The sequence below is a fragment of the Echeneis naucrates genome, chromosome 8 (genome assembly GCF_900963305.1).
Source record: "Echeneis naucrates chromosome 8, fEcheNa1.1, whole genome shotgun sequence".
NCBI classification, from domain to species: Eukaryota; Metazoa; Chordata; class Actinopteri; order Carangiformes; family Echeneidae; genus Echeneis; species Echeneis naucrates.
In genome coordinates, this window is record NC_042518.1 from 9,253,756 (window position 1) to 9,275,105 (window position 21,350).

At 40.7% G+C, this 21,350-nt stretch overlaps 4 protein-coding genes across 5 annotated transcripts in view; 3 read left to right on the forward strand and 1 right to left on the reverse strand.

The window, feature by feature from the left end:
* Positions 1-21,350, forward strand: part of LOC115047234 (immunoglobulin lambda-1 light chain-like) — a 357,726-nt gene that overhangs the window by 4,396 nt on the left and 331,980 nt on the right. The gene's annotated exons all lie outside the window — the stretch shown is intronic.
* LOC115048068 (acyl-CoA synthetase family member 2, mitochondrial-like) lies at positions 897-6,651 on the forward strand. Of its 2 annotated transcripts, none has more exons than XM_029509318.1 (16): positions 897-1,810; positions 2,138-2,339; positions 2,792-2,920; positions 3,177-3,230; positions 3,325-3,443; positions 3,582-3,744; positions 4,336-4,431; positions 4,509-4,660; positions 4,748-4,839; positions 4,935-5,011; positions 5,099-5,206; positions 5,278-5,429; positions 5,519-5,660; positions 5,842-5,952; positions 6,030-6,098; positions 6,176-6,651. In XM_029509318.1, the coding sequence occupies exons 1-16, from the start codon at positions 1,689-1,691 to the stop codon at positions 6,224-6,226; spliced, it is 1,839 nt and encodes a 612-aa protein (XP_029365178.1). In that variant the 5' UTR covers positions 897-1,688; the 3' UTR covers positions 6,227-6,651. The 2 variants fall into 2 exon arrangements, with proteins under 2 accessions (XP_029365178.1, XP_029365177.1); XM_029509317.1 differs by having other exon boundaries at positions 900-1,810; positions 2,144-2,339.
* Positions 6,449-15,332, reverse strand: ndel1b (nudE neurodevelopment protein 1-like 1b). Its single transcript, XM_029509324.1, has 9 exons — positions 15,160-15,332; positions 12,329-12,425; positions 10,315-10,468; positions 9,374-9,522; positions 9,136-9,272; positions 8,855-9,022; positions 8,680-8,771; positions 8,412-8,557; positions 6,449-8,247 (listed from the first exon to the last, which is right to left on the reverse strand). Exons 2-9 carry the CDS (start codon positions 12,412-12,414, stop codon positions 8,157-8,159), a joined length of 1,023 nt encoding a protein of 340 aa, XP_029365184.1. The 5' UTR covers positions 12,415-12,425; positions 15,160-15,332; the 3' UTR covers positions 6,449-8,156.
* On the forward strand, positions 16,154-20,680 carry LOC115048077 (RING finger protein 222). The gene is made up of 2 exons (XM_029509328.1): positions 16,154-18,056; positions 18,094-20,680. The coding sequence occupies exon 1, from the start codon at positions 16,339-16,341 to the stop codon at positions 16,945-16,947; it is 609 nt and encodes a 202-aa protein (XP_029365188.1). The 5' UTR covers positions 16,154-16,338; the 3' UTR covers positions 16,948-18,056; positions 18,094-20,680.

Consider the following 21,350-nt stretch of genomic DNA (forward strand, 5'->3'; position numbering starts at 1 on the left):
CGGCTCACGGTATGTATATTTACAAGGTTTACACAGCTGAAAGTTTATGTATCTGTGCTATATTATTTACACATTTACAGGTTAAAATGGTGGCAGCAGCGGCCTGCGAAGGTTAAAACAGAACTAAACGCGCTTCTGTGGTTCTTACATCATTACAGTGCGATGCTTCAGTCTCGCCTGTGATTGGTTGGTTTAGTCACGTGTGCCTCAGAGGCGAGGAAGTGCGGTTGTTGTTCGGAGTCTGACGCCGGAAGTTTCAGTTAAAAGTGCTGCTTAAACATCTTCTGTCTCCAGCCTGCTATTTTCTCTTCTGAAGAGTGTCCATCTACCACCTTCGAGCCCTCGCGTTACATGACTTAGACTCTGCTTTACGTTTTATTTTCTAAGACGATAAATAGTTTCACGCCATGTCTCAGCGTCCAAACTAAACAGGTCGAGGCCGACCGGAAACAGAACCAACAGGGTTTGCTTGGTAAAACAACAGGTTTTGTATTTTGAAAGCTGTGATTTCAACTGTGGCTACGATGACACATACATTGTGTTTTGCCACCTAAAAACTCAGGGGGTTGTAATTGCAAACCACCCGCCCTTTATATTATTTTATTTTGAAAGTGTCCATCGGAAATTTTTTTTTTCAATGAATTCACTGATCACCAGATGACGAAGTCACAGAAAATTAAGAAAGGTTTGGATTATTTTTATGTTTATTTGTCGTTTTAGCTTTGTTTTTTGTTCTTTTTGTTGTTTTTTTATTGCAATGTTTCTCACCACATTCTTTTATGCATTCTTTACATTTGGTTGTGACTATCAGATAATAAAATGTAAACAAAACAAACAAAACCTGCCGCCAAAATAAAATTTGGTGGCAGGTTTTGTTTAAATACAACGCAAACAAAAGTCTAACAAGATCAAGCTAAAATACATAATACTTCATACTTTGGGTCATCCTGTGTTGTTAACTACGTTTACTGATGTAAAGTTAATAAATAATAAAGTAAGTGAGCGGACAACCCTTTCCCCTTTCAGATAGCCCTTATTCTGATTACTGTTGTTTGAAAAATGTAAAGTAAAGTATAACTGTAAATATGGGCTTATCTGAGCTGGTAATGTGCTTTCTAAATGGTTAAAGTTCACACATTGAGTGATAAAGGTAAACTGGCACAAACCAGCTCAAAAATACCAAGGAGAACAACACAGCACAGCCACAACTCGTTAGCATAGTTTAACACTTGAATTCAAAAAACTGCAGAGAATGTAAAGATGGACAGATGAGCTGAAAGTATAGTGACATTGCATGTCACAACAAAAACAAATCTCCAGACCTTTAGCCTCAGCCTGCTATTCTGTTTACAAAATTGCATAATTTAACAGGCTACAAGTTTATTTAAAACAAATAGCCTTACTGTCCATAGTTCAAATAAATTCAAATTAGCATTTAGTAGACCCACATGGAGGATTTATGCTGCTATACCAGAAGCTCACTGGTGTGGCAGCATGGTCCTTATGTAACTTTCCCAACTCAGTCACCTCCCCTCTGCTTTGGCAGGCAAGTAGGTTTCGACAGACGGTGTTCCAGAGTTAACAAGTCAGGTTGATATACTCCAACTACCAGTCTTGTCTTGCAGGATCTACTGGGACAGTATTTAGAACAGGTTGGAACAGACTGAGTTGTGCGATACTTTGGATCAATGTCAGCAATGATTTCCGCCTCACTGCTAAGGCCTTGCGCTCACAGTCACCGATGTATTGATAGACTCAAACACAGCACAGCATGGACATCATGGAGCACATGTATGTTACAGTGGCGTCGGTAAGTTCATGCTCCTGCTCAGGTGATTACTGTGTTTACTGAAGATAGCGCGATTGTGATTGTATTTTAGTAAGTGTTTGGGGTTTGCTGGTCATGTGTCTGCTCATGCTTTTGCTCCATTAACTTTGTATTTTTTGGCTCTTAAGACTGAGCCTGAATCTCATACTGTACATTTTTCATGGTGGATGTTTTTATGTGTTTCCCATTGAATTTATCCAGGATTTTTATATTCTGCAGTGGAGAAGAATGGGAAACAATCAGAGCTGTTCTTAAATCTTCAGCTTCATGCTCAAATCATTGTAATCCCTTTTTTCTGAATGTTGTCAATGCCAGGTCACTCCATGTAGACAGTCCTCCTCAAAAACCCTCTCTGACCACCAGCTATGTGCACGGCACTTCCTCCTTCTCGCTCCTCCCCATGACTGTGGGTCAGAGCCTGGACACCACAGTGCAACGCTTTCCTGACCGCGAAGCCATGATCTTTCTGGAGGACGGCATCCGGAAAACATTTGCACAGTTTCAGCAAGATGTGTGTCTGAGATTTCAAGCTGTCCTCTTTATCTTTCAGCAGACTGTTAAGTTTTAAAACACCACTGCTGGATCAAATGATGCATTTATTTTCTTCTTAGTGTCAAAAGAGATAATGAATCTAGACACAATGGTCTCTTTGTTGAGTAATTAACACTTCAACAAGAAGTAGGTGCTTGTTAGTCAGACAGGCTTGTAAATTATCATCGGTAAGCACTCATAATTGCAAGGTCTTTCTTTCTGTCTTAATTTTGTAGGCTGATAAAATAATTGGTCGACAATTTAACAGCTGAGCTCCTTAAAACTATAAGTCTAATTTATCACCACCTCCCTGATTTTCTTGCTCCAGTCTATGGAGTTAAATAGAAATAATCACCAGGTGTGTGCTAATAACAAATTAATTCATTTGTACACGCTTTTTTTTTATCACTTTTGTGACATTTATTGGTGCAGGTTGACAACACGGCTGCAGGTCTCCTTGCTCTGGGGCTGAAGCGAGGTGACCGACTGGGAGTTTGGGGACCCAACAAATATGAATGGATCCTTTTCCAATTTGCTACAGCCAAAGCTGGAATTATACTGGTGGGTGTGGAAGGTGCAAAAGTATAACCTGTCAGCTATGAGTTACACCATGCTCTGTCAGTGAGAAGGACATTGATCCCTTCGGGGGGCCCAGGGCATTTGTTATGTAGCTGTACCTTTTATATACATAATTCTTTATGTTTAAACGTCTATGTTCAGACTGATGCTTTGTCTATGATAGAATATGAGAGTGAGAATGTATAAAAAGGTGTACTTTTTAAATCAACTTGATTTCAAACCTTTGTAATCATTGTAGGTGTCACTGAACCCAGCATATCAGGTCAAGGAAGTGGAGTTTACTTTAAAGAAGGTATAACCCCTCCTTATTAAACCACATTCTTACTATAATACTTCTCTTATGTAAAATGCAACAGCATGTCAAGTGAAAATTTACCTGTATACAGGTCCAGTGTCACGCAGTGGTCTGCCCTACCTACTTTAAAACCCAGAAGTTCTGTGAGATGCTGAGGGAAATCTGCCAAGATACCGATCTTACACCAGCTGGCAAAGTCAGAAACCCCAGGTATAAAAGATTTCTTAAAATGTTTCTTTCCCTGTAATCATCACTGGACTACGGTGCAGTAAATATGTGGCAAAGGACACTGTGATTGCTGGTTTTGTGGCTGGAATATAAAGTTTTTGCCTTGTGTGTGTGTGCCAGGGTGCCAGATTTGCGTTTGGGGATTGTGACAGATAGCAGACAGCCAGGGATGCTCCATGTAGAGGATGTGATGCAAGCAGGAGAGAGTCGACATCACAAGGAGCTGATGGATCTACAGAGCAAACTCTCCTTTGATGAACCCATCAACATTCAGTTTACATCAGTAATCTTCACAACGGCACACATGCATAGTTTTACTTTGAAATGTCATCATGATGTACCATATACTCATCAGGCACTTGGTTTAAACACTATAGCTACGCGGGATGAGGCCTGGACATAGAAGTTCACAAAGCTAATTGGGATTTTTTGCTTTGTGACTGCTAGAAATAGCTATTGAAGATGATAAACTGTGGCCATTAAGGGAATAGGGTCAGTAACAGTATATGGGCTTTGAAATGTTGACTGGTCTGTGGTCCTAAAGTGTACCATGAAAACATTCCCCACATCATTAGTTCTTGCCCTGACTGTAGACACGGGGCAGATAGATTCATAGCTTCAGGCAGTGCTGTCAGACCTGTTTTTCCAGTTCCAGTGTTTTTACTTTACTGCAGACTTACATTTCAGATTTTATGCTGGCAAGATGCTTCTGCTGTTGCAGCCCACACCAACTGTCATGTTATGGTCAAATTCCATAGGGCCACATTTTTCCCTGTTAAAATATTAGATACCTTTGGCATACAAGAGTTAAATAATGCCCAGGTAGAATGTAGATCTAACAATGCCAGATATTAAATAAATTTTTTTGTCTTAGGGCACTACTGGGAGTCCAAAAGGAGCCACTCTTTCCCATCACAATATTGTTAATAATGCCTACTTTTTTGGACTCCGAATTGGTTATGAATCAAGAGTAAGTCCTTATTTTTCTCTCAATTCAAAGAGTATGGAAACAAGGAAACATGAGTAATGTTGTTTCCTATATATCAGCCTCAGGTACGAATATGTTTACCTGTACCGATGTACCACTGCTTTGGCTCTGTGCTGGGAGGGATGAATATGGCGGTGCATGGTGTTACACTTGTCTTCCCTTCTTCTGCTTACAGCACCGTTGCCAATTTAGAGGCCATTCAGAGTGAAAAGTATGATATCCTTCATCATCTTGACATTCAAATGTACCATACTTCTGTGCTGATATTGACTTTCCCAATTGACTATTCTCTTTCAAGGTGCAATATCGTCTATGGTACTCCCACAATGTTCACAGACCTAGTTAACCATCCAGATTTACCCAAGTACGACTTGTCATCAATTGAAGCTGGTAAGAAATTTGAAGTACAGAAGTATGTTGTCTAGAATATCTTGGAATGTCTGGAGCTGTTATTTCAGGCATCCTATCTGTGTGTTGTGCGTTAGGGATCATGGCAGGTTCTCCGTGCACCCCTGAAATTGTGAGAAAACTGAAAACAAACATGAACATGAAAGAGATAACGGTGAGAGTTTGTCCTGCTGTCCTTTTAAGCTTCTCAAAAATTGTTTCTTCAATCTAAAAAGAGCGTGCATTCATTATGATTGGACAGCTGAGTTATGGAACGACTGAGAACAGCCCCATCACATTTATGGGATTCCCACAAGACAACGACGAACTGAAGATAAATACTGTTGGTTGTATCATGAGTCACACTGAGGTATGCCTGGCTCCGGTGCAACTTTTATTTCCATGACAACACTTTCACTCACTGTTTGGATACACCCATAGGCTAAAGTGGTGGACCCCGCTACAAGTGAGATAGTCCCTCTGGGGGAATCAGGAGAGCTGATGATCAGAGGCAGCTGTGTCATGCACGGGTACTGGGCCAGTCCTGACAAAACCAGAGAGGTCATCTCCCAAGATCGCTGGTACAGGACTGGGTAAGATGGATGTTGACTCCTGACTTTATTTACAGTGTAGAAGTGTCCAATTGTGTGTGCTGATTGAAATTGGAATTTCCTCTGCACAGTGACATAGCCAGCTTGAACAGTCTGGGATACTGCCGCATTGAAGGACGTATTAAGGACATGATCATCCGTGGAGGGGAGAACATCTACCCTGCTGAGATAGAGCAGTTTCTCTTTACACATCCCAAAGTGCAGGAGGTGCAGGTAAGAGTAAAACCTCTTGAGGGCAGCAAAGCATCTCTGCATCGTTGCTTCACTGTCAGGTTCCAATACTCTGCCTCATGTTGGAAGCAAAGTTCAAATGCAGTAGAACCAATATTCCTAGCAATTTTTAACGCACATTTCAAGAAGAGGTTATTTTATTTCTTGGCATTCTGTTTCCCAGGTTGTTGGAGTGAAAGATGAGAGGTTGGGTGAGCAGGTGTGTGCTTGCATCAGGCTCAAGCAGGGCTCCACCTCCAGTCCAGAGGAGATTCGGGCTTTCTGCAAAGGCCAGGTGAGTGTATGTCATAAATACATAGCCAAAAGAACAGCCTCGCAGTGTTGACTCATATTTATCTTCCTCTCTCTCAGATTTCTTACTTCAAAATCCCACACTATGTGGTCTTTGTTGACAGCTTCCCCCTGACTGTCTCTGGAAAGGTAACTTCAGCTTTAATAACATCAAAACCATGAACGCGAGCTGGATGGTTTATGATTAAACTTTCATGTTTTCCTAGATTAAGAAGAACATATTAAAGCAGGATATGGAGGAGAAACTGGGTCTTTGAGGACTGATGGATATTTCAGTGTTGTTGCTTGGGAAAAAAGAGCTGGAATATCTATATTGGACCATATGACTGATTGTATTGATATCTCTCTGTTTCTTTTGATTATCAAGCAGGTCTGTGCTCTATGTTAATCCTTAGAAAATATTAATGTCCTGAGTCAGAAAAAAAATCACACAGAAACAAGACACCACGATTTATGTCATTTTATGATGTCACAACATAAACAAACAACATTTGACCATTCATCAAGCCTGGCCGAGACTCTCCTGCTGCACAGCTGTTTCAGGTTTTGGCTTATGAAAGTGTTGAGTGAAATCCGGTATATTTTATTTGATTACTTGGAAAACGATCAGTCGGCTACACAATCTCTTGCTGCTAAAGCTGCAGTTGAAACCCTTATTTAAAAATAAAAATGTTGACTGGAACCAAGAAACCTACATTTTTGGAAATAGTCCTGTAATAGTTGTTTGACAGTTGACAACCAATGTCAGCCACAAATAGCCTGAAAGGTCCAAATTTCCAGTCAAATGGACACTGGACTATAATACTTACTTAGAGTTTAATAAGTAATGCACACAATATTTGTCATCTTAATCTTTATTTACTTAAACAATTTTAACAATTTGATGTTGCAGTACAATGGCCTACTTTAACCATTGTACAGCAGTAAAACTCTGAAACTGAACACATGCCATACAGAATTGGAAATAAATAGAACCTGTTTAATGTCAGTATGTACACATGTATTAGGCAAAATTACAATCTCTACAAGCTTTACACTCTGAGGGTAGAACACACTTTAGTAGCAGGCTCAGAGAGTGCCCAAAGTGAACTCAAATGACTAACCCAACCGTGAATGCTATAAGCTTCAAATGCATTCCGAGATTTGAAGGCTGACACAAAGACCTATGATGGGGAAAGTATGTGAGCAAAATTCAAATTCACCAGCTAAAGTTGTGTTCAATATGCTTTGTGTGGGCTGGTGTTTTACCAAATTAAATTGACCTACTCATAAATCCATCATGAATAATAGCCAGTGCATTAAAAATGAGGTACTTGAGCCTGCAACACTTGGGAGGGGGTTTAAAAAAAAAAAAATCTCCACATTGAACATTAAATTAAAAATGTCAGTGGATGTCCACAGAGAAAAACACTGGACTGCAGCGAAAGGTGCAGGGAGCAGTTTGCTCAGGTTCAGCTTTAACCAAGAGGACAGAACCAGCTGATATTTCCAACCCAAGACTACTTCAAAATTCATGAGAGCAAGTGGTCACTAAGAGGAAAGACTATGCACTATGGCTACATGGCTTTGAACGATCAACATTCACTTCAGTCATACTACACCTCTCATACCCCGCACTGAATATGCACACATGCAAAGAAATTGCAAATAGAAAATATTGCATTTTAAAGCATATTGTAAGATAAATTAGATAATATGAACATGTCCCTTTTTAAATATAATACATTTTAAATTGAAATTATCTGAACTGTGCAATTTAATTGAAAATTAGGAAAAACATATGAAGCTTTAGTCCGTTATAGACTTTCTCGTCAGGGATACTAGTTTTTATATGAACAGTGGATGACCACTTAAAAGTTGACTTCTACAAACCAACAAATTGCAATAACATTCATACAAGCACAGTACAGTACAGCTTTAGGCACATGCAAGTTTGTGGTAGGAAGATAATGCACAATTCAACGTGCACCTACTCACAGATGCATTTAGAGCTGCAACCTGGAGGCAAAGTCATTGTATAGTCAAGCCTCTCTTCCACACATCAGGTTCAAAAATGCACAATCCCAAGCAGGCAAACACACATCACTCTTCCTTTCAAGTTCCTCGCTCTCACTCTCACACACACACATACACACATAGCACACAAAGTAATTGTCGTTCAAGAGTTCTGTCTGGCAAGAGGACGCCTCATACACTCAGAGGTAACATGCCTGGTGGAGAGACAGCTCTGGATGATGCCATGGAGGTCAGGGAGCTAGGATCCAATCCATTAACAGTCCTACAATAACCAAGGACATGTATAACATTAGTTGACATGAACACTGAAAAAGTACACAGCAGATATGATGATTATTTTTCTATATGTTCAAGTTTGTTGCGTGAACCTTTATATAAATCTTGGATAAAATGTGCAATATATTCACAAGTAGCAGCTCAACTCACGTTTTATCAAAGTAAGAGGTATGTAGAGAGTGAGAGAATTTGGTGGCATTGCCATTGATGAGTTTGCCATTGTCCGTTGAGTGACTTTTTCTTGCTGCCTGGTCTTTGGCAAAGTTCCTACAGGCTGCAAGTTTCGACTCCAAGGCCTAATGACAAAACAAGAAAAACAACCAATCTTTATCCTCACCATCCTCAGACATTTTTCCTCAATGTTCTGAAATCTATTGAGAATGAATATATTTTAGCTTCAAGAAGGAATAACACCTACCCCAACTTTCCTCAGGAGATCACCAACAATGTTAAGTGCTGAAATTCTGGCAGAAGGGGTGAGGGATGAGTTGCCAAAACCATTTGTCAAACCTAGATCAAACAAGCCAGTATTAGTACACATAACGCTTAAAAATCTCCAGCTAGCAAATATAAGAATTGAGAATAATTCCAACCTTTTGAGCTGATGAAGGTGTGCTCCATGCCCTTTCCTACAGGCGTGGCTGGGAGGGATAAAGAGGCCTGTACTGCAGAATCTATCTTGTCTGTGTCTAAGGTGGGTGAGTTGGGTGCTGACATCCTATCTGTGGTCCGCTCCCGTACTGCCAGCTCCTGTCTCAAGTCTGCAGGGGACAGGGAGTCAAAACTCGTGAAATATTCCTCCAATAACCCTAGCACAGATCACATATTGCCTCATGATAGGAGCATAATGGATTTGTCTGTACTTGGTCTTTACCTCGTGCTTCATCTTTCAATCGCTGTACAGATACAAGAAGAGACTCCTTCTCATCCAGCTCACTCTCTAGGAAGGCATTTCTCTCAATTGCCTGGTTTAAACGGCCTTCAAAGTCTTCAAGAGAGACTATTGTAGCCCTGCCCGATGAAACCAAAAAATAAGCTCGTCACAAAACAAAATGGCAGAATGAAAACTGCGTTTTGTTGCAGCAGTATGGTTTACAGATGTTATCTCTGACCTTTTAGCTCTCTCCAGGTCATCGTTGGCCTGCTCAAGTTCACGGACATATTTATGGAGTTGCTCCTTGATGCTGCGAGTCTGGCCCAGATCATCCTCGAGCATAGAGATTTGTTTGTAACTCTGGGAATACTGCTGCTCAAGCTTCTCCTGGTAGAGTGAAGAAGAGAAAAGAGCTTTGTGAGTGAGTAAATGCAGGGAAACAAAGACATCAGACTTGATGATCCAGGAAGCATCTGATTAAACTTCCTTTTGCTGAGGCATGTAGTGTAGAAATATGGTTATTTCATTTACTATAGAATAGTCATTAATAAAATAAAAAAAGATGGTGAACAATAACGATAACATGATAAGCTAGTAAAGATGTTCCTCCACATTATTTCACTTTCAAAGGACCTCTTTGTTCCCTGGGGAGGCCCTGTGGCTCATTTTCTCTGCAGTACTTAACATTTCAGTCAGTGGTAGGGGTGCATGGCTGAGATGTGGCTCCCAAAGGCACAGAGACAAGAAAGCATAATTCACAGTCTCTGGTTCATTATCACAGTTCATCTTTAACATTATCAGCAGTAATCATGCTCGCACATTAGTTCTGATAGCACTGTGGCTATGGAAACATCTTCAATGAATAGATGATTAGTTGTTCAACCATGAGTATAACCACCAAAGGAACACAGTGGCTGCGATTAAGAATTTAACTTGACCTTGTAGTTTTCTATTTCCTTCTCCTTATCTTGACATCCCATTAAGGAGTGCTGGAGGATTACCAAAGGGCATGTCTTATTAACACCTCCAATACAAATCAGACATTGAATCTTGTCCTTGGGATCTAACAGATGAGATAACCTCATAAGCAACAAAATACTATCCTCACCCACTGACCACTGACCAACAGGAGGGCAAATCTTAAAACACTCTCCACAGCAAGTTGCCAAGCTCAGTTACCTTGAGGTTGGAAACCTCATTCTTCAGCCTTTCGTTTTCAGTGTGGAGGTCTCGGAGGCGGTGTTCGGCCTGGCCAAGCTGTGCCTCCAACTCAGCCTCCAGCTCACGGCTCCCCTCCTGGAACTCCTGCAGTTCCTCCTGTGCTTCATGGCAACTGAATGGTAAACAATGGTCAAATCAAACAATCGTTGTCAATTACTGGCTACCCTGTTTATCATTCACTATTCAGTTGTGTTGAGTTGACTGGCTGAATGACCATGAGCTCTAGAAAACTGACTGCCTTTTGTTGCTGTATTGCTGTATTGCTGTAAGATGAGCCAGGCTCGAGCATATTCTAGTAGCTTTATCTCCACAGGCCAGAAATACACCAGCATGAAAAGCCAGTTAGATATTTGTAGATTTTTAACCTTTAATCCTTCCTCTGCCAAACAGGAAATAGTGTGCAGCTCAGCTCTGTCGAGTTAAGCATTCTAAATATACAGCTCTAAAGAGACAGCTGAACTGTGACCGTAGGTGGTTCAGGAGCTCAGAAAAACAGGCCTGCTGTCATGTGTCCTCGGCTGTAGAAGGGGTTAAAGGTTAGATGTGAAGAGAAAATGAGAGGGCAAAGAAACAGGATGAGAGGATGTGTGTTCACGTTTGTCAGCACTGACTGTTCATGAAACCTTTTGGGAAAAATATACGTAATTTATTCCTACCATGTCAACTGTATTGGCAAGTATCTCAATGTAGTGCAAGAAGGAGAATGAATGGTTTAGTTTTAGGTTTAATCTCTGACTTGAAGTAATCTAAACTCACTTCAATTATTCCGCCTGATGTGGGCAACACAGTGGTTTACCCTGCCCTGAGATCAGCTGACTTGTGCTGGGATAATGGCCTCTCAGTGGCTCTACGCAGCAGTGGAATCCATGAATCAGTTGTTGTGCCACCCTCGTTCCACACATACCAGCCCCACAGAGGCTGCTTCATCAGCACGCTGGGACCTATAACTTCCCTGTTTAACCACACTTGTCCTCCCTTGCGTTTTTTACATTTTAAAATGACCTAGAAAGCATCGTAGATGTAGAACAGAGCAGCACCAAAGAAGTGGCAAATGAAATTGGTGAAAATACATGTGGATGATCATGGACTGTATGATGTCAAACCTAAATGGAAAAAGTCTAAATCACTTTTGTAGATAACTTCTCAATAGATTACTAATAAACACAGTATGTTGGCTCAGAAGTGATCTTGGGAAAACATACCCTCTAAAACATGTGCGCGACAAGCCATTTCTGAGCATTTACTTTGTTATTTTTTCCATGGGTTGATATTTTTTCCCCTCCAGGATGTACCCACAGCAGCAATTTCTTAGAAAACCACCAGGATTTAAACCTTGTTACACTTCTATTGGGCCCCAGCACTACTTCTGCCTACTGTATGCCAACACAGGCTGTGGTCTCTGTATAACAAATCAAAGATGTAGTCATTTCCTCCAGAGTAAGCCACAGCTGTTTGTGGGCTCTGATTTCGCAAAGCTTGTCTGGTCATTAGCCCTGTTTGGCTCAACTCAGTCTTTTTCCGCTGAAACTTTTGAACACTTGTGTAATCACGTTTGATCATTGCAAACAAAATTACACACTTGGCAAATTTGAGTTTGCCTTTTATATAAGAGTTTGTGTCTAACTTTTGAAAAAACTTCTATTACTGCCGTTCAGAGGTTGGAGTGTTTTCTGAGAGTGGTTATCTAATATGGACAACTTCTGCCATCTGATATTTGTTTCCATGTTCATACAAAATTAATCACACCATAGGCCATGACACATTGCTTACTAAGCTAAAGCTTGAAAAGGTGGTTATGTAACTAACAGCATCATTATTCTTCATGTACAAAGAACATAACAGGACATCTAGTTTAGTTTTACGTGTCTGGTGTATTTTGAATTATTTGAACAGAACTGCACAGCTCACATAGCCAATACATTTCGTAAAGAAATATTCTCTTGGCTCATGGGAAAGAAATCATGTTGCCTACCTTTTCTTATATTTGAGGGCTTGTGACTTCCAGTAGTCAACTTCCTCATCCTTTGACGAAAATTTGGGAATCATCTCTGTGTCCATGTCAGGGCACCCTGAGGATTAAATGGACATGTTAGTTTGTCTCACAGCCGTGTGTGTGTGTTCTGAGAGTGTGTAATGTAATAAAATGATAGAACGCTCGTGTTGGTGATAAGGCCAAGCATTTAAAATTTAAGTAAAAAGGCAACTCAAACATGGTTTGACACTTTACCCATTTGTATCTTTTGGCGTGTAGAGTCAGCCAAAGTGCATTCATGTCTTATCTCGAAGTTGAACAACCAGGCAAATCAAGATAAAAAAAAAAAAAAAAACTCCCCTCCTCTCTCAGTGAGGAAAGTGAAACAACACACTTCTCTTTACATAAAAGTGGCAAACAAAGCCAGAGCGGCCCAGCCTACATGAAATCAGGTGTTTTGAGGTCATGTCATTATCAGCTACTCATGAGTCAGTGACTCAACTCTCTCATTTTCAACCACTTATCAGTCAGGGTCATGGTGGGGACTGGAGTCAATCCAAGGGATGTTCCGGGCAAGGTACAACCTGGAAAGGTCGCCAGTCCTTCGCAGGGCCGATACACAAAGACAAACAACCACTGACACTCACGGGTAATTTTAGAGTGACCAATTAAACTAGTAATGCATGACTTTGGACTGTGGGAGCAAACCCACGCAGACACAGAGAAAATATGCGAACTCCACACAGAATCTAACCCAAAACCTGCTTGGAGAGAAATAAACCCACACAGTGGCCAAAATTAAAAGCCTTTCTATAATTCAATGACTGACCCCAATGAACAAAGGCTTTTCTGATTCATTAAAATTATAACCTTAGTTCAGTTCAGATAAAGGCAACATGGCTAGCTAATTAGCAGCAATTCTGGTTAATTAAACAGATCAAGGCTGTTGGTAGCCCAGTTCAAAAGTTTTGACAAAATGTTAGGAGGTTTTCATCTTCCTTCCTGTTAAGCACTTAACTACAGTAGATGGTTGTTCCTCTTTTCTGGTGAGTTTCTAAACTCCCCCTAACCCTGGAGTCTCTGTGGAACTACAAAGCAGGTCCAGGAAATAATCAAACACATCTGGAAAGAGTTGCCTGTTGTTTGTGGGAAATACAACAGCTGCACAAGTGCTAACATTGCTGTAGCTCCAGGAATATTTACAATCCAACCTGAACTCACAAGGATTTCCTACAGAGAGGATATTTTAAGGCTCAAACAAGTTGTAATTAAGATTGGACAAAAGAAGTTCTAAAGAAAAAAAATTGGAAATCTTGTGGCATATCTTGCTGTAGCCATTATTGTTGTATTTTGGTATGACTAGCCTGGGTTGGGCTTAGGGAAAGCAGAGATATTATTTTCCTGTCCAAGAGCGAAAAAGTCTAGACTCAGAGCGATGGGGACCCGGAGGCAGGGCTGCCTGCTCTTCCTCTCATGCATTCCTCTCAGATGGCGTCATCCACAATTTACTCGAAGCAGCCCCCTCACGTGTCACTACACTACTCTGAAAATCATGAAGGAAACTTGAGATCAAAATAGTCCAAAAAAAACATAATACGCTTAAATTCCAGGTCATTTAGCAAACCCTATTTCTTATGATGTTCTATGTGATGTGTTGCTTTCTACTGATTCCTCTAGGTGTCTAAAGGGCATGAAAGGCAAGAAAGTGTTTCCATAGTTTAGCCCGGTGACAAGATATTTAAATCAGGTGGGGTAACCCTTTACCAACATTTTCATATATTCAGGACAGTTGATGGTACTGACTTGGTCCTGACAATGACTTGAAAGGCTCAAGTCACATTTTGTAACAAGCCTAGTGTCAGAATGCATGACAGTTCCTGTCCTCTCTCATTTCAGCCTCCTTTGGACTGCTTTCAGCCTGACCCCTGGATCCATTTGTGTACTGTAACAATACCAGGACACACAGGGCCCCTTGGCAAGAAGACCTGATGATGGTGACAATTCACTTAGTGTGGTGACATCTGGAAATTACTACAAGGGGAAGGTATACTGAAGAGACAGTTTCCTCTCTGACATTCTTGTCTGTACATCCTCTTTTTGCTGCTGATGACGAAGTGCTTACAGCGAATTTAAGCAATGACGCTGATGAGATCACATTTTCAACATTTGACACCTATGAGAGGATCGATGAGCTATAACAGAAATAATAATCAGATCTGCAGATTGACTGGGTGTGGTGTTGATACTTTTCTAACCTGGATCAGTGTTTAATTCTCTGTGCTATAGATTAACTGCAATAGGGCATACTATTGTACTATGACAATGGTAACCCCCCCCCCCAAAAAAAAACAAACAAAAAAAAAACAAAAAACAGTGGGGAGCTTTGGCGTAAAAAAAAAATAAATAAATAAATACATAAATCATCTGTCATTCACCACACAGAAGTGGTTCAGGATTTAACACCATGGTATGTATTTCTACAAATAACAAAAAAGAGAAACATTTCAGAAAGAATGATCACAATCACATTTTACAGGTTAAGTTTAGCTTAACAGGTCGTTGATATAAAAGCTACTATCAATGAGTCCACACCTGATTTTACTTGTTGTTTTTTTTTTTTTACAGTTTTACCGCATGGAAAGAGAACACAGAGTAGGTAATATAAAACGTAAAAACAAATACGAATAGGGAAATTGTGAATGTTACTATGGCAAAAAAAAAAAATCTCAGCTGAAAATGAGCGCCTCCATAAACCCCCCGCATGACATCAGCAATCAGACGAGTGAAAACGAGGCAGAAAGTGGACACATGGAAGTGCTCATTCAAAATACCTGCTCATGTCAAAGCGGTGTCGAGCTGTCTTGTGCTTCGGCAGGTAGTCTTCAGCCCGTGTCACATCCAACACACACAGACACACACACACAGACACACTGACGCCGACACACACTGTCTCCCCGCCCGGCCTCGGCGGACGCTCCACTTACTGCGCTCTGTTTAGGAAATTGCCAACGCGTCTCCCGGAAGCAACGTGACACCTGACGAAAGCGTGCGCGCTGACGTCATTTCGCGTTACGTCAGAAATGGGTAGGGCTCGTCGGCCTGAAACAGCATGTGAAACTGGACCTAACGTAGACATAAAACATTAACTGAATTATTTATAGGAAGCATTTTTAGGACGTCTAAAATGACTGAAGATGACTGAAAATGAATCAGAGTGGTTTTACTTTTTGTTAATGATCTCAAATATAATATAGTATATAGCGTTATTATTGGCAGTAACCTAATATAGTGAATACATGTTTTTGAGAAAAAAACAAACCTTATTCAGCCTCACCCTTCATGGACTGTAGATTGATAGCAACAGCTATTTCAATGCTTTGACCACAAGGTGGCACACAATGTCAGGCAATGAGCTAACCCGTATAGCTGGGGAACATGAAGAACCAGTCTGTCTTCATTTTTCATTTCATTTGCCACCGTTTAACCGTCAGGGTCGCGGTTGGGGTGGGGTGGGGGTATACTGAAGGTATACTTATTAAAACTCTGTGGAATATAGTAGAATTTCATGGAGAATGTATTAGTCCCCACTTAAGTTAATCTGTCTCAGCGAAGTCATGAGACCAAAAGAAAAGAAAGTGCTCTTTAAAAATACAACCTACTTTATAGCCTAGTTACTACACTTCAAGGTGCAGCTTTCTACATCACAACCTTAGAAAAGCCAGTTTAAATTTCCTAATACGATGAACATGAAATGTGAAGCATCTGGGGCACTTGAACTGGCAGTGATGTGTTCAGGGGGCCCGGTGGAGTCAGAGCAGCCTCAGCTGGAAGGCCCTGTTTAACAAGGCGCCGCTCCCTCCTCCAAAAACGGCCAACAATACAGACAGCCATGCACGTAGGGAAACACAACTTGGAGGGAGCTTCACACCACGAAAGGAGTTTTTTCTGACAAAGCACTTTCGGTCACAGCTAATCGGTCCGGCTGCAGGTGTTTGTTTTTGTAGACTTCTATGGCATTTCACGGGGAAGATGGACGGGAGGACGCGTTGGAGTGTCCGGTGTGTTACGAGTGTCTGTCAGGCGCAGAGAGGACTCTGAGCTGCGGACATGTCTTCTGTCACGACTGCCTGGTCAAAACGCTGGTCAGCAGCGACGGGAATCTCCGAGAGACAATCGTTTGCCCCATCTGCAGACACCTGACATTCATCAAGAAGCAGAAAGAGGCGTTGGTGTCGCTGACGGCGGAGAAGTTTCGCCCCGGCGAGGCGCAGACCCTGGAGGTCCCACTGCCGCCGCCGGAGCTCCGGAGCGCACGAAGGAACAGCTCACCTGGGGCGGTGAACCGGATCACAGCCTGTTTCAGGAGCATCTCAGAGCGGGTTCGTCGACAGAGACTGATCAGCCCGGGCCACAACGCATCTCAGATCTTCATCATAAGCGCCCAGGGGAGACCCATGGTTGAAGAAGATGCGCTCACTGTGGTGATGACTGTGGTTCAGCCCCAGCGCAGGCGAAGGCGCAGAATCTGCACAACTGCTCGATGCCTGCTCTTTTTGCTCTCAGCCTTTACCATACTGGCACTGGTGGCTGCAACTTTACCCTGGATTTTGTTGGCATAGCTGATGTGGGAGTCTGGATTGTGAGGAGAAATAACGAAGTGACTTTTGGCGAGAAAAATAAGTCACTACCGAACATCCGAAAATTCCAATGTATCCATCACTTTTGCTATGAAAGATTTGGGTTGTTTTGCAAGTCAAATGATATTTGCACAGACCAATCTACTGCAAATCCACACAATCGACAATATAATGTAGTGTTCAACAAAGTTGTAGATACGGTCTAGCATTGTTTTTCTCCTCCCTGGTTTAAAGAAGATCCAGTGAGTTTACAGGCATACCCGTCCGTTTTATGTGCATTACCAAGCAACAGTCCAAAGTAAAGGTTAGAAAAGCCTCCACAGGGAAGCCTTTTGTTTTGCATTCCTGCCTGGGACAAGATCTACCTGTTTTATGAGAAGTACAGACAAGGACATTTTTACATTTTAAAAGAGACTAAATAATTTGGATGTCTGGTTCAAGCTATAACACAATAAGCAATTTAACTGCTGTTAAAGCTTTTCAGCCCATGAGTGTGTTACCATATCGATGGATACCTTGTTTCCAAGCACCAGGCAATACTTTGGTGGCTAAAAACTGCCAGCTGTCTACTTAAGGAAGTGAGCAAATTGACAGGGTGTCAAATTGACAGACCCTCTTACCTTACATCACAAAGAAAGGTGTCAGATATTTAGTATAGCATTCTCACACAAGTCTTATTTTATACAGCAAAATCTTAACCGATCCAATGGCAGTGTTTAATCAGCAGATCATGTGAAGTCATTGTATTAGCAGCATTTGAATGGCTCCCCTTATAGTGTGGACAAAGATGCTGTAAAGAGAGTCACCAAAAGTTTCAGTAAGAAATAATTGATGCACTTATGACCAAGGAAGATAGAGCAGCTGTGAGGATGAGCTGAGCCTGGTTGGTTTCTGTAAGGAGATACACTGCTGTTGGACTGCAGTATTAAGTTACTCCTGAGTCTTAAAAAATACAGAGGGTGGTCTGTTGGGTTTATATTCAAATCCAAAATACTATTCCAACGTATCCAAATTGCACCTGCAGTGCATTTTAAACCAAAGTATCTTTCATCTGTATCCTGACATTCCTGGACACTCCTAGTTTCCTCTGAGTTACAGCCCTCTTCATGTGTGTAACCTGTAAGACAGGTTACACACATGAAAATGTGTCTTTTTTTCTGTCCAACGTGGTTTCTCTAAGCACGGGAGGGTGGCACGATGCCTAAATTAGTGTGATGAGTCAGGCTTTTCAGGTCCCGTTTGTGGCTTGTATGCCAGTGCATGAGTCAAAAGAAAAAAACATGTAATCCAATTGATAAAAGTGAAAGTAATAATTATGATAGAGATGATAAAATAGTACTGAAAGTGAAGAGTAAAAGAAAATACTCAATAAAGTTTGTGTTAATTATTTATTATAATTAGTCATCATTAGCCTTATTAGCTATTTACTGCAGTCTACAACAAAAGTTGCTGGTTGAACAAGAAATTTAATTCCACAGGCTGTATCCAGTAGCATCATACTTAAGTCTATTTTTTCATCTATTTCTATCCCTACTTTTCGTATACTTAACAATTAACTAGCATGAGTTCCATGCTAGTCGGCCCTGAAGAACAAGCTCTTCTCACAGAATGTGCTATCACCTATGATGGCTGTTAACTTTAGCCTACCAGGTCACTGAAGACCCATAGTGTATGAATTCATTCCAACGGAAAGGCAAATTAAATATCCATCCCATAGCTACACAGCTAACGTTAACTTTGGTGCTAATGTCAGATAGCTCTCCTCACCATTAACAACAGCATTGGTCATGTTAATGCTGTAACCACGAGAATAATGAGCGAAAGACCCAGAGACCCTATTTAATGAGTTGTGAACGAATCAGCCATTCCTACGCAGAGAATATGTGGCAGAAAGAGCCGTTCATGGACGATTCTGACCCTGTGGCATGCATGCGTGGACCACGGAAAAAAGAACAAATCACCCGCTGAGATGGGAACGTGAACTGGTTGGTGGTGAACCAGGCTGCTGCCTACCACCATGCCTTGTCTTGGACGGTCACCCAGCCTCCCTAACTAGATCCTGCTAGGTCGGCCTGCACCGGCTACTGGGGGGCAGCTGGCCACGCTAGCTGTGCTTTAACTAACTGGAGCACTGACCAGACCAGACAAATCTGAGATGTTGTGTGACTGTTAATTGCACAGAAATTAGGAAAAACTGTTGTTCTCATTCCCGAAACAGTTTGGATACTCTGAATTTAAGGAGTTCATTGCCTTCCATTATTAGGTTTGCTTTCAGTTAAACAAAGGCATTTCATTGACACTTTATATTTTGTGAAAAAAACAAAACAAAACAAAACAAAGAAATAAAACCCACAGGAACCTGGTGACATTATTAAAAATGTAGAGTTTAATATATATATTTATTTCTGACATTCTGATAAGGATTGCAGGTAGGCTTCACAGTACACACTGTGTTCCACTTGATATGCTAAGCAGAGGAGGAAGGGGTGGGCATGGTGGGCTTGACAAGCGGCAGGTTTTTGTTTGTACACTAGTAGTGAAAGCAGAAGGAGGCAGTACATCCACGGGCAACATCCACCCCTCTACCGTACTGCTCACAAAGGACCATTTATTGTGATCCACATTCTCTGGAGGCCACCATTACATATAAATCATTACCCCTCTTACAATCCCTAGAAAGACAGTGATTGACACAAAACCTGAATTATCAAAAGACTATCTAAGCGCATGCATGGCTCTTTATGATTTTTTTTTTCTCATTTAAAATCCCCCCCCACAAAATGTAAACAAATTGAGCTTTATTTTAGACCAACATACTTGTGGTAAGGTGAAATAGGTAATATAGGCCGACATTATTTAAAACACCTGATAAAACTATGTAACAATGTACTCTTAGGTGCAAAAAGTGGCTCAGATGAATATGCTTTCAAAAACTGCTGTTAAGTTGATTTACTGGCAATGAATTCATGACTTGTGTTTTGGGGGAGGACACAGATTTTTTTTTTTTTTTTTTTGTTTTCAGCAGCATAGTAATCACACTTATAATGACCATGAATGCATGCTTTAAGGTGGCTGTAAGTTCCAGTTATGATGCACAAAAGCATTACAGTAATATTGCCCCGTACTGGTAATAATACAAGCCATCAGGCTCTGATTCATTCAAAAATTTGTTCTTGTTTTTCTTGTCAGATATTAGAAAAACAGGTTTACCCTATTGTATCTGAGTGAGTCACATTCAGAGATACCCCTGCCTCCTCTTATAAATGGATGGATCCAGCACAAACAATTAAACCTCTAGTACACATTGTTTATGCCCATAGTTCCAAAATAACAACCCATGTGAGGGCACTTGCAATTGTCAAACAATCACCACAGCTATCAATATAATTATCAACATCACCAAAAATCATCATAAACATAGTCCATTGAGAACACACACTGAGGCATACCATGGATCACTTTTGGAGAGGTTAATCAAGAGTTTGTTTTGTGAGAAATTATCTCACAAAGCAAAACAAAGAAAAATGCTTTGCATTAAAATGAATGGCTTTTTCTCTGAAAGCTTGGGGAAGGGTGACTTTGACCACTTTTTGAACTGAGGTGGATCAGTAAACACTGTAATTGCACTTAAATTGACAAAATAGTTGTCCTAAGACATTCTGTATGAAATAATAATAATAAAAAAAAGGTGACACTGCAGCATCTGTTATGTGATGACTGAAATACCTCTAATTACTAATTGGTGGAGGAGATATTAATGAAGGGCACATTTTCCAATTCAGATCATTATTTTACCGCACATTAGCGTCTCTAATTGAATAGGCGTGGCTTTTACTCTTTTATAGTCAGTTCAACAAGCTAGGATCAGGAACTTAGACCATTAAATGGTTAAAGTGGGCTAAAATAATCAACTTATTTACATATCAACCTATGAATTAACTGATTAAAAAAAGAAGAAAAGATAGGGCATTTGGTTTGTAACTCATTAGTGCTCTAGTATGTCTGTAGTCAAAGCTCAGGAGAGAGAATCAGACCAAGATTGATTTATAGCAGAAATAACATTTTGCATTTCTGCTGCAGCATCGTCGTTAACCTGATGTTAAAGCGAAAGGGTATGAATCTTCCTGTTTATTGTGTGCAGGGACAAAAATAACATCACATTTTTTCATCATTACATTTTCTACACGATAAATATAAGCACATATATTATTATTCTATATATTCAAGATATGCATTTTACATATACTTTTCCTCTCAGATTTATATACATCAATTTATGTACAAGTCTTTGTATTTACACTAGGGGTCAAAGGTCACTGAACCTGAAGCACTTAAAACAAGGTTGAGAGTGAGAATCACATGAACCTAAAGGCAGTGTAGTCATC